Here is a 12,788-nt window from a genome sequence, read left to right as displayed (position 1 = left end):
GTTTAACCTTTTTTTGGTTACTACATGATTCCTTATGTGTTATTTCATAGTTTTGATGTGTTCGTTATTTTTCTACAATGTAGAAAATAGTAAAAAATAAAGAAAAACCCTTGAATGAGTAGGTGTTCTAAAACTTTGGACCGGTAGTGTAGGGAACAGAGTGCCCTTTGGGACTCAACCCTAATAAGCCTGGTGTCTGGAGAGGAGGCAGATACCCATGACTTTGCATTCCTCCTCTGCACTGAAGGTTTGGGCCCCTGCACTGTGGCTCTCAAGGGGACTGTCAAGGGCTGTTATAGGGCTGTGTGTCTGTGTGAGTTTTTGTTGTGTGTGTGTGCATGCATATGTGTTTGCAGGGGCATCATTTGAGAGGGCAATTCATCCAAAATATGATGCTTATGTATTATTTTTCAGTGTTACTGCTGTGACCAAACATTTTATATTTCTAAGCTACAACTGTTTGAAACTAAGGTTTACAAACAATGCATTAATATCCTACTATTGTCAGATGTAATTGATTTTGAACTGGACAAATCAATCGATCCAATGCTGTTTGACCACAGTGGTCACACATAATAAAAATATCACTGTGCACTTGTACTTAATCCCAAAGTGTCAAAGAATACTGGAAACAATGTGGAGAAAGCAGTATTTACTCCCTCCCTCCCTCCCTCCCTCAGGAGTCTGCCCTGAGTGATGAGTTCTCACCGCCCCCCTGTAGTCCCCCTCACGCCTCCAGTGGGACCACAGCCGACTCATCTTCCCGCTCCTCACAACGCTACCAGACCCTCTCCCAGTCCTCAGACGAGGTAAGGGGCATCCTAATGCAGTTGTGGTGGTGGTAGTGGGCATTCTCTGCCTAGGACTAAATGGATCTAAACTCTATTTCATTATGATACCGTATATGAGACAGAAGGTTTGCCTGAGGCCTGGATCACTGTTCAGAGAGAGAATGCAAGATACTATTTTTTGATTAAAGTAGCGTTCCACTCAAATCTGTAATAGTGTACCAACAAAACTCTGAATTCTTCTTTAGTAAAATGTGTACCATTACCTGAAATAACCCCAACTGGATGTAGTTATGTCTTCTTGGTTACCTGTGGCAACTAGCTTACACTATTCATACTATAGCACACACTGCATTCAAATAGAAGTTCCAAGCAGTTCACATAGATCCATAACAGTGCAGAGTGCAGAGTGTGTGGTCCTGGTGTTTTTAAAGCCTGAGTCTGGTGAGTGCTCTGCTCTCTCAAAAACACTCTCTGGCCAGACGTTGTCAGACACGGCTGCACAGTGATTAGGGAATCAATTACCTCCGGTAAACTAGCGCTCTCTCCCTCCCGTCACATCTGATTTGGCTCAGCTTGTTGGAGGGGATATTGGGTTTTCAGAGGGGCTTTATGACTCTCTCCCTCCCATCTCCTTAAGCTGCCATTACAGAGGGATGCAGGATACACGTCAGACTTGGGTACAGATAGTATTTACTTTTTCCCCCAAATACTTTAACCTGCACTTGATTGTGTGACGCATGCCTGGCGCAAAGGAACCAATGGAATAGTCTCCAAAGTGCGAACCCTGCCCATCTGCCACTCCGGAGGTGCGCTCAACTGGGTTTCCATTTGTGCCGAACATGTTCCTTTAGTTGAAATTTCGGTGGGATGATTTCAATGAACATTCTGAAATGTTACAGTGAAACATCAAACAGTAAAGATTACTATGCCATTTCAGTGGCAATAATCAAACTGCAAATGACTTTCCTATTCCTGCTAAATGTACAATAGTAGAACGCCACATTATTATTTGTAGTGGCAGTTTAGCCCCAAAACAGACCACCTTCTCAGACATAAGATAATGTTACCTTATGTTCTCGGCTAACACTAAGCTAACATTAGCTAACAATCAAAATCTATTTCCCTTGTTTAACACACCCCAGGTTCACTCAATGAAACACTCAAAGTATTTAAAAGAAAAATAAATAGTAGTTGAACCCAGGACTTAATCACACCTGGTTGAGTAAGCGTGTGAGAGTAGGTGTGTGTCCCAGTTGTTGGTGAGACGGAAAATCCCAATGGGGAATGTGCTGTTTTGCCTTCCAGCAGAGTATGTTACCTGAATTAGCATGGTTGAAGTAACGGAACAGTGTTTGTATATGGTAGCCTAGGTCATGTAATCCACTTTCTATAAAACCTTTGGCTAATAATGTAAAATAGAGGGTCCCTCAAACCAACCAAGGCCCATAGGAAAAGTCTGCCTGTATGTTGATATCATGTTTATTCAAGGCTAATAACATGGAGAGAGAGAGAGGGAGAGGAGAGAGAGAGAGAGAGAGAGAGAGAGAGAGAGAGAGAGAGAGAGAGAGAGAGAGAGAGAGAGAGAGAGAGAGAGAGAGAACCTGTTCCTGTGCTTCACCGCCGGTGGATAGACACTAACAACACCAGACCAGCGGTTAGATCAGTTAAACAATGTTGTTTGTGTGTGTGACTCAAGGGGGTCTAGACTATAGAGGCAGCTTTGTAAGTCAGTCAATGCAACCTAAAGATACATATCAGTGGGTGTAATACGTTCGCTGTATGTCGCTGCACTGAGGGGCAAGGCTAAATTGTTTTGTGTTATGTTATTCATGACCACCAGGGGGCAGATTAACATGCTCTTCAGACTGCTAACTCACAAAAAGCTATTTTTCATATTAGGAAGCTGAAGCAACGCAATTGTACTCGATTACTGAATATCTTGGGCAACCTTCCTTCCAGCCTATAGACGAGCCGCTGTGCCTAGTGTCATCGTGGAGCACCCAGCAGGTGTGCCAGTGGCTGAAGGGGTTGAACATGGAGCAGTACATCCCAGAGTTCACTGCCAGGGACATCGATGGGGAGCAGCTCCTCCTGATGGATGGCACCAAGCTCAAGGTGAGAGGATGTTTCAGGGAATGAGAGGAGGAGAGTGAGGAGGATAGAAGGAAGGGGACTAAGTTCAAGGTGGGAGGAGAGGAAAGGAGGGGGAGCAGAGGAGATGAGGCTAAATGGATGGAGAGGGTCAGAGAATAGAGGAGAGGTGAGGCGAGGAGAGGAATAAGAGCAGATGGATGGAGAGGATGGTACAGATGGTGAAAGGAGAGAAGCGGCCATGAGAGTGGAACAGAAGTGACAACAAGATTAGAGGAGAGGGTAAGGTACAGGAGAGGGATGAGAGGAGGTGAGAAGATTAGAGGAGAGGGTAAGGTACAGAAGAGGGATGAGAGGAGGTGAGAAGATTAGAGGAGAGGGTAAGGTACAGAAGAGGGATGAGAGGAGGTGAGAAGATTAGAGGGGAGGGTAAGGTACAGGGGAGGGATGAGAGGAGGTGAGAAGATTAGAGGAGAGGGTAAGGTACAGGAGAGGGATGAGAGGAGGTGAGAATATAAGAGGAGAGGGTAAGGTACAGGAGAGGGATGAGAGGAGGTGAGAATATAAGAGGAGAGTGTAAGGTACAGGAGAGGGATGAGAGGAGGTGAGAATATAAGAGGAGAGGGTAAGGTACAGGAGAGGGATGAGGGGAGGTGAGAATATAAGAGGAGAGGGTAAAGGTACAGGGGAGGTGAGTGGATGTAGGATCAAAGTAAAACATAGAGTATCTCTGACTCTCTGATTGAGCCACTCAAAAACACTCAAAACAACATGTAAACACCCACCAACAACAACACGCAGATCTCAGGACTGCCCTCTGCTGTTGAGAGAGGGACCACTTTCATGCCCTCTGAACTACACTGAACAAAAACATAAACGCAACATGCAACAATTTCAAAGATTTTACTGAGTTACAGTTCATACAAGGAAATCAGTCAATTGAAATAAAATCATTAGGCCCTAATCTATGGATTTCACCTGCCTGGGAATACAGATATGCATCTGTTGATCACAGTTAAAAGAGGTAGCGACATGGATCAGAAAACCAGTCAGTATCTGTTGTGACCACTATTTGCCTCATGCAGCGCAACACGTCTTATTCGCATAGAGTTGATCAGGCTGTTGATTGTGGACTTTGGAATGTTGTCCCACTTCTCTTCAAATGGCTGAGCAAAGTTGCTGGGTATTGGCGGGAGCTGAAACACATTGTCACACAAGTTGATCCGGAGCATCCCAAACATGCTCAATGGGTGACATGTCTGGTGAGTATGCAGGCCATGGGAATGAGTCTGAAATTATCAGCTTGCAGATATTGTTTATAGATCATTGCGATATGGGGCAGTGCATTATCATTCTGAAACACGATGTGATGGTGGTGGATGAATGGCACTGTAATCACAGTATCTCTGTTCATTCAAATTACCATCTTTTTATTTATTTTTTATTTATTTCACCTTTATTTAACCAGGTAGGCAAGTTGAGAACAAGTTCTCATTTACAATTGCGACCTGGCCAAGATAAAGCAAAGCAGTTTGACAGATACAACGACACAGAGTTACACATGGAGTAAAACAAACATACAGTCAATAATACAGTATAAACAAGTCTATATACAATGTGAGCAAATGAGGTGAGAAGGGAGGTAAAGGCAAAAAAGGCCATGGTGGCAAAGTAAATACAATATAGCAAGTAAAACACTGGAATGGTAGTTTTGCAATGGAAGAATGTGCAAAGTAGACATAAAAATAATGGGGTGCAAAGGAGCAAAATAAATAAATAAATGAAATACAGTTGGGAAAGAGGTAGTTGTTTGGGCTAAATTATAGGTGGGCTATGTACAGGTGCAGTAATCTGTAAGATGCTCTGACAGTTGGTGCTTAAAGCTAGTGAGGGAGATAAGTGTTTCCAGTTTCAGAGATTTTTGCAGTTCGTTCCAGTCACTGGCAGCAGAGAACTGGAAGGAGAGACGGCCAAAGAAAGAATTGGTTTTGGGGGTGACCAGAGAGATATACCTGCTGGAGCGTGTGCTACAGGTGGGAGATGCTATGGTGACCAGCGAGCTGAGATAAGGGGGGACTTTACCTAGCAGGGTCTTGTAGATGACATGGAACCAGTGGGTTTGGCGACGAGTATGAAGCGAGGGCCAGCCAACGAGAGCGTACAGGTCGCAATGGTGGGTAGTATATGGGGCTTTGGTGACAAAACGGATTGCACTGTGATAGACTGCATCCAATTTGTTGAGTAGGGTATTGGAGGCTATTTTGTAAATGACATCGCCAAAGTCGAGGATTGGTAGGATGGTCAGTTTTACAAGGGTATGTTTGGCAGCATGAGTGAAGGATGCTTTGTTGCGAAATAGGAAGCCAATTCTAGATTTAACTTTGGATTGGAGATGTTTGATATGGGTCTGGAAGGAGAGTTTTCAGTCTAACCAGACACCTAAGTATTTGTAGTTGTCCACGTATTCTAAGTCAGAGCCGTCCAGAGTAGTAATGTTGGACAGGTGGGTAGGTGCAGGTAGTGATCGGTTGAAGAGCATGGATTTAGTTTTACTTGTATTTAAGAGCAATTGGAGGCCACGGAAGGAGAGTTGTATGGCATTGAAGCTTGCCTGGAGGGTTGTTAACACAGTGTCCAAAGAAGGGCCGGAAGTATACAGAATGGTGTCGTCTGTGTAGAGGTGGATCAGAGACTCACCAGCAGCAAGAGCGACCTCATTGATGTATACAGAGAAGAGTCGGTCCAAGAATTTAACCCTGTGGCACCCCCATAGAGACTGCCAGAGGTCCGGACAGCAGACCCTCCGATTTGACACACTGAACTCTATCAGAGAAATAGTTGGTGAACCAGGCGAGGCAATCATTTGAGAAACCAAGGCTGTCGAGTCTGCCGATGAGGATGTGATGGTTGACAGAATCGAAAGCCTTGGCCAGATCAATGAATACGGCTGCACAGTAATGTTTCTTATCGATAGCGGTTAAGATATCGTTTAGGACCTTGAGCGTGGCTGAGGTGCACCCATGACCAGCTCTGAAACCAGATTGCATAGCAGAGAAGGTATGGTTAGATTCGAAATGGTCGGTAATCTGTTTGTTGACTTGGCTTTCGAAGACCTTAGAAAGGCATGGTAGGATAGATATAGGTCTGTAGCAGTTTGGGACAAGTGTGTCCCCACCTTTGAAGAGGGGGATGACCGCAGCTGCTTTCCAATCTTTGGGAATCTCAGACGACACGAAAGAGAGGTTGAACAGGCTAGTAATAGGGGTGGCAACAATTTCGGCAGATCATTTTAGAAAGAAAGGGTCCAGATTGTCTAGCCCGGCTGATTTGTAGGGGTCCAGATTTTTCAGCTCTTTCAGAACATCAGCTGAATGGATTTGGGAGAAGGAGAAATGGGGAAGGCTTGGGCAAGTTGCTGTTGGGGGTGCAGTGCTGTTGACCGGGGTAGGAGTAGCCAGGTGGAAAGCATGGCCAGCCGTAGAAAAATGCTTATTGAAATTCTGAATTATGGTGGATTTATCAGTGGTGACAGTGTTTCCTATCTTCAGTGCAGTGGGCAGCTGGGAGGAGGTGTTCTTATTCTCCATGGACTTTACAGTGTCCCAGAACTTTTTTGAGTTAGTGTTGCAGGAAGCAAATTTCTGCTTGAAAAAGCTAGCCTTGGCTTTTCTAACTGCCTGTGTATAATGGTTTCTAGCTTCCCTGAATAGCTGCATATCACGGGGGCTGTTCGATGCTAATGCAGAACGCCATAGGATGTTTTTGTGTTGGTTCAGGGCAGTCAGGTCTGGGGAGAACCAAGGGCTATATCTGTTCCTGGTTCTAAATTTCTTGAATGGGGCATGTTTATTTAAGATGGTTAGGAAGGCATTTAAAAAAAATATCCAGGCATCCTCTACTGACGGGATGAGATCAATATCCTTCCAGGATACCCCGGCCAGGTCGATTAGAAAGGCCTGCTCGCTGAAGTGTTTCAGGGAGCGTTTTACAGTGATGAGTGGAGGTCGTTTGACCGCTGACCCATTACGGATGCAGGCAATGAGGCAGTGATCGCTGAGATCTTGGTTGAAGACAGCAGAGGTGTATTTAGAGGGGAAGTTGGTTAGGATGATATCTATGAGGGTGCCCGTGTCTAAGGCTTTGGGGGGGGTACCTGGTAGGTTCATTGATAATTTGAGTGAGATTGAGGGCATCAAGTTTAGATTGTAGGATGGCTGGGGTGTTAAGCATGTTCCAGTTAGGTCGCCTAGCAGCACGAGCTCTGAAGATAGATGGGGGGCAATCAGTTCACATATGGTGTCCAGAGCACAGCTGGGGGCAGAGGGTGGTCTATAGCAGGCGGCAACGGTGAGAGACTTGTTTTTAGAGAGGTGGATTTTTAGAAGTAGAAGTTCAAATTGTTTGGGTACAGACCTGGATAGTAGGACAGAACTCTGCAGGCTATCTTTGCAGTAGATTGCAACACCGCCCCCTTTGGCAGTTCTATCTTGTCTGAAAATGTTGTAATTTGGAATTAAAATTTCAGAATTTTTGGTGGTCTTCCTAAGCCAGGATTCAGACACAGCTAGAACATCCGGGTTGGCAGAGTGTGCTAAAGCAGTAAATAGAACAAACTTAGGGAGGAGGCTTCTAATGTTAACATGCATGAAACCAAGGCTATTACGGTTACAGAAGTCATCAAAAGAGAGCGCCTGGGGAATAGGAGTGGAGCTAGGCATTGCAGGGCCTGGATTCACCTCTACATCGCCAGAGGAACATAGGAGGAGAAGAATAAGGGTACGGCTAAAAGCAATAAGAATTGGTCGTCTATAACGTCTGGAACAGAGAGTAAAAGGAGGTTTCTGGGGGCGATAAAATAGCATCAAGGTATAATGTACAGACAAATGTATGGTAGGATGTGAATACAGTGGAGGTAGACCTAGGTATTGAGTGATGAAGAGAGAGATATTGTCTCTAGAAACATCATTGAAACTAGGAGATGTCATTGCATGTGTGGGTGGTGGAACTAATAAATTGGATAATGTATAGTGAGCAGGACTAGAGGCTCGACAGTGAAATAAGCCAATAAACACTAACCAGAACAGCAATGGACAAGACATATTGACATTAAGGAGAGGCATCCTTAGTCGAGTGATCAAAAGAGTCCAGAGAGTGGAGTGGTTGGTTTCGGGGTCAAGGCGATTTAGACAGCTAGCCAGGACATCGGTAGCAAGCTAGCATAGGAAGTGCCTTGCGAAAGTATTCGGCCCCCTTGAACTTTGCGACCTTTTGCCACATTTCAGGCTTCAAACATAAAGATATAAAACTGTATTTTTTTGTGAAGAATCAATAACAAGTGGGACACAATCATGAAGTGGAACGACATTTATTGGATATTTCCAACTTTTTTAACAAATCAAAAACTGAAAAATTGGGCGTGCAAAATTATTCAGCCCCCTTAAGTTAATACTTTGTAGCGCCACCTTTTTCTGCGATTACAGCTGTAAGTCGCTTGGGGTATGTCTCTATCAGTTTTTCACATCGAGAGACTGAATTTTTTCCCCATTCCTCCTTGCAAAACAGCTTGAGCTCAGTGAGGTTGGATGGAGAGCATTTGTGAACAGCAGTTTTCAGTTCTTTCCACAGATTCTCGATTGGATTCAGGTCTGGACTTTGACTTGGCCATTCTAACACCTGGATATGTTTATTTTTGAACCATTCCATTGTAGATTTTGCTTTATGTTTTGGATCATTGTCTTGTTGGAAGACAAATCTCCATCCCAGTCTCAGGTCTTTTGCAGACTCCATCAGGTTTTCTTCCAGAATGGTCCTGTATTTGGCTCCATCCATCTTCCCATCAATTTTAACCATCTTCCCTGTCCCTGCTGAAGAAAAGCAGGCCCAAACCATGATGCTGCCACCACCATGTTTGACAGTGGGGATGGTGTGTTCAGGGTGATGAGCTGTGTTGCTTTTACGCCAAACATAACATTTTACATTGTTGCCAAAAAGTTCAATTTTGGTTTCATCTGACCAGAGCACCTTCTTCCACATGTTTGGTGTGTCTCCCAGGTGGCAAACTTTAAACTACACTTTTTATGGATATCTTTAAGAAATGGCTTTCTTCTTGCCACTCTTCCATAAAGGCCAGATTTGTGCAATATACGACTGATTGTTGTCCTATGGACAGAGTCTCCCACCTCAGCTGTAGATCGCTGCAGTTCATCCAGAGTGATCATGTTCTTCATGATGCTCTCTGCGCTTTTAACGAACCTCTGAGACTATCACAGTGCAGGTGCATTTATACGGAGACTTGATTACACACAGGTGGATTGTATTTATCATCATTAGTCATTTAGGTCAACATTGGATCATTCAGAGATCCTCACTGAACTTCTGGAGAGAGTTTGCTGCACTGAAAGTAAAGGGGCTGAATAATTTTGCACGCCCAATTTTTCAGTTTTTGATTTGTTAAAAATGTTTGAAATATCCAATAAATGTCGTTCCACTTCATGATTGTGTCCCACTTGTTGTTGATTCTTCACAAAAAAATACAGTTTTATATCTTTATGTTTGAAGCCTGAAATGTGGCAAAAGGTTGCAAAGTTCAAGGGGGCCGAATACTTTCTCAAGGCACTGTATATGCAGTGGTGGGAAAAGTACCCAATTGTCATACTTGAATAAAAGTATACAGTTGAAGTCAGAAGTTTACATACACTTAGGTTGGAGTCATTAAAACTCGTTTTTCAACCACTCCACAAATTTCTTATTAACGAACTATAGTTTTGGCTAGTCGGTAAGGACATCTACTTTGCTTGACACAAGTCATTTTTCCAGCAATTGTTTACAGACAGAAAATGTCACTTATAATTCACTGTATCAGAATTCCAGTGGGTCAGAAGTTTACAAACTCTAAGTTGACTGTGCTTTTAAACAGCTTGGAAAATTCCAGAAAATTATGTCATGGCTTTAGAAGCTTCTGATAGGCTAATTGGCATCATTTGAGTCAATTGGAGGTGTACCTGTGGATGTATTTCAAGGCCTACCTTCAAACACTGTGCCTCTTTGCTTGACATCATGGGAAAATCAAAATAAATCAGCCAGGACAATGACCCCCCATCCACAGGTACACCTCCAATTGACTCAAATGATGTCAATTAGCCTATCAGAAGCTTCTAAAGCCGTGGCATAATTTTCTGGAATTTTCCAAGCTGTTTAAACTCGCAGTCAATTTAGTGTATGTAAACTTCTGACCCACTGGAATTGTGATACAGTGAATTATAAGTGAAATGACCTGTCTGGTAACAATTGTTGGAAAGATTACTCGTGTCATGCACAAAGTAGATGTCCCAACCGACTTGCCAAAACTATAGTTTGTTAACAATACATTTGTGGAGTGGTTGAAAAACTAGTTTTAATGACTCCAACCTAAGTGTACGTAAACTTCCGACTTATATTTGTCACCGAAGAAAACAGGTACATACCTTACCGTGAAATGCTTACTTACAAACCCAACAATGCAGTTAAGAAAAATCGAGTTAAGAAAATATTGACTAAATACACTTAAGTAACACAATAAAATAACAATAACGAGCCTACTGTGTAAATATAAGGTGTTCTACCTTTTTTTAGTTAAAGTATTTTTCATTTTTAACTCTGCATTGTTGGGAAAGGGCTCCGTAAGTAAGCATTTGATGGTAAGTCTACACCTTTTGTATTCGGCACATGTGACAAATAACATTTGATTTGATATTTTATTATCAGGGTTTGGGAGTGAACAGTTCCACGGACCGCAGTGCGCTGAAAAAGCGGATCAAAGACATTCACGCAGCAGCGGAAAAGGAGCGCAAGGCCCTGGACAAACTGGAACGCCAGAAAGAGAAGCAGCGCAAAAAGGAACAGGAGCTACGCAAGCTAAACACAAGCTAAACATAACCACCAGATGGCGCTAAATCACCACAGAAATACTCCTGACTAGAAACTGGTGTTGGTGCACATCTCCAACTCCCACATTATCATGATAGCATTGATGCTAAGTGGAGTTTTGTGCAAAAAGTTGGAATTTGCTCATAGACTTTCGTACTGTACCTCTGGTTTGGATGTGAGTCTTTGAACCCTGCGATGGGCGGGACAGTGTGTTGTCTATCACTGACAAATGAATAATAACAGAATGAAAGCTCCATGCTCTTCTTGTCAAATGGATTTATTTTAGACCAAGATCGGAAGCCCAGAGTGGGCATGTGAGAGGCGGGTCGCGAGTTATGAGAATACATCTAGTCACACACTATTTATTCTTAATTTGGGTAGTTGGAGGACAATTGGTTCACGGCAGGACAGTCCATTTCTAACTTGGGTCCCGAGGTGAAAAAGCTAAAGAACTGTTTTTGACCAATCAATCAGTGGTTGACAGAACATGATAGGTCCCGCCCATATTGGGGTTCAGTTGTCTCATTCTTCCTGGCTATGAAACACGTGTTGTTCTTTGTCAGTCATCAAGGTTATCCTCCCTTGTGGAAAAAAATTGGACTAATAATTTGTTACTGGAATTGAATATGTGTTATAAACTCAGCAAAAAAATAAACGTCCTCTCACTGTCAACCGTGTTTATTTTCAGCAAACATGTGTAAATATTTGAATGACCATAAGATTCAACAACTGAGACATAAACTGATCTAGTTCCACAGACATGTGACTAACAGAAATGGAATAATGTGTCCCTGAACAAAGGGGGGTCAAAATAAAAAGTAACAGTCAGTATATGGCGTGGCCACCAGCTGCAGTAAGTACTGCAGTTCATCTCCTCCTCATGGACTGCACCAGATTTGCCTGTGAGATGTTACTCCACTCATCCACCAAGGCACCTGCAATTTTCCAGACATGTTTGGGGGGAATGGCCCTAGCCTTCACCCTCCAATCCAACAGGTCCCAGATGTGCTCAATGGGATTGAGATCCGGGCTCTTCGCTGCCTATGGCAGAACACTGACATTTCTGTCTTGCAGGAAATCACGCACAGAACGAGCAGTATGGCTGTTGGCATTGTCAGTCCCACAAGCCATCATGTCAGGATGAGCACCACATGAGGGAGGAGGATGTCTTCCCTGTAACACACAGCATTGAGATTGCCCGCAATGACAACAAGCTCAGTCCGATGATGCTGTGACACACCTCCCCAGACCATGACGGACCCTCCACCTCCAAATCGATCCCGCTCCAGAGCACAGGCCTCGGTGTAACGCTCATTCCTTCGACGATAAACGCGAATCCGACCATCACCCCTGGTGAGACAAAACCGCGACTCGTCATTGAAGAGGACTTTTTGCCAGTCCTGTCTGGTCCAGCAATGGTGGGGTTGTGCCCATAGGCGACGTTGTTGCCGGTGACCTGCCTTATAACAGGCCTACAAGCCCTCAGTCCAGCCTCTCTCAGCATATTGCAGACAGTCTGAGCACTGATGGAGGGATTGTGCATTCCTGGTGTAACTCGGACAGTTGTTGCCATCCTATACTTGTCCCGCAGGTGTGATGGTTGGATGTACCGATCCTGTGCAGGTGTTGTTACACGTGGTCTGCCACTGCGAGGACTGTAATCTCACAGTACGGACATTGCAATTTATTGCCCTGGCCACATCTACAGTCCTCATGCCTCCTTGCAGCATGCCTAAGGCACGTTCACGCAGATGAGCAGAGACCCTGGGCATCTTTCTTTTGGTGTTTTTTAGAGTCAGTAGAAAGGCCTCTTTAGTGTACTAAGTTTTCATAACTGTGACCGTAATTGCCTACCGTCTGTAAGCGGTGTTTAAACTCTTTACAATGAAGATCTGTGAAGTTATTTGGATTTTTACGAATTACCTTTGAAAGACAGGATCCATGAAAAAGGGACGTTTCTTTTTTTGCTGAGTTTGTGACTTCTACACACATTCAATGCAT

At 43.8% G+C, this 12,788-nt stretch overlaps 1 protein-coding gene across 2 annotated transcripts in view; it reads left to right on the top strand.

Moving 5' to 3' along the window:
* Positions 1 to 11,539, top strand: part of LOC124000257 (sterile alpha motif domain-containing protein 14-like) — a 38,671-nt gene extending 27,132 nt beyond the window's left edge. For both annotated transcript variants that reach the window (XM_046306507.1, XM_046306508.1), the window contains exons 8-10: positions 681 to 809; positions 2,751 to 2,906; positions 10,626 to 11,539. In XM_046306507.1, coding sequence (XP_046162463.1) covers positions 681 to 809; positions 2,751 to 2,906; positions 10,626 to 10,790 — 450 coding nt within the window. In that variant the 3' untranslated portion in view covers positions 10,791 to 11,539. The remainder of the gene's footprint in view (positions 1 to 680; positions 810 to 2,750; positions 2,907 to 10,625) is intronic.
* The last annotated feature ends 1,249 nt before the right edge of the window (positions 11,540 to 12,788 follow it).

The sequence above is a fragment of the Oncorhynchus gorbuscha genome, linkage group LG16 (assembly GCF_021184085.1).
Source record: "Oncorhynchus gorbuscha isolate QuinsamMale2020 ecotype Even-year linkage group LG16, OgorEven_v1.0, whole genome shotgun sequence".
Lineage (NCBI taxonomy): Eukaryota > Metazoa > Chordata > Actinopteri > Salmoniformes > Salmonidae > Oncorhynchus > Oncorhynchus gorbuscha.
The sequence above is the reverse complement of the archived record's forward strand: the minus strand, read 5'-3'. Positions and strand labels throughout refer to the sequence as shown.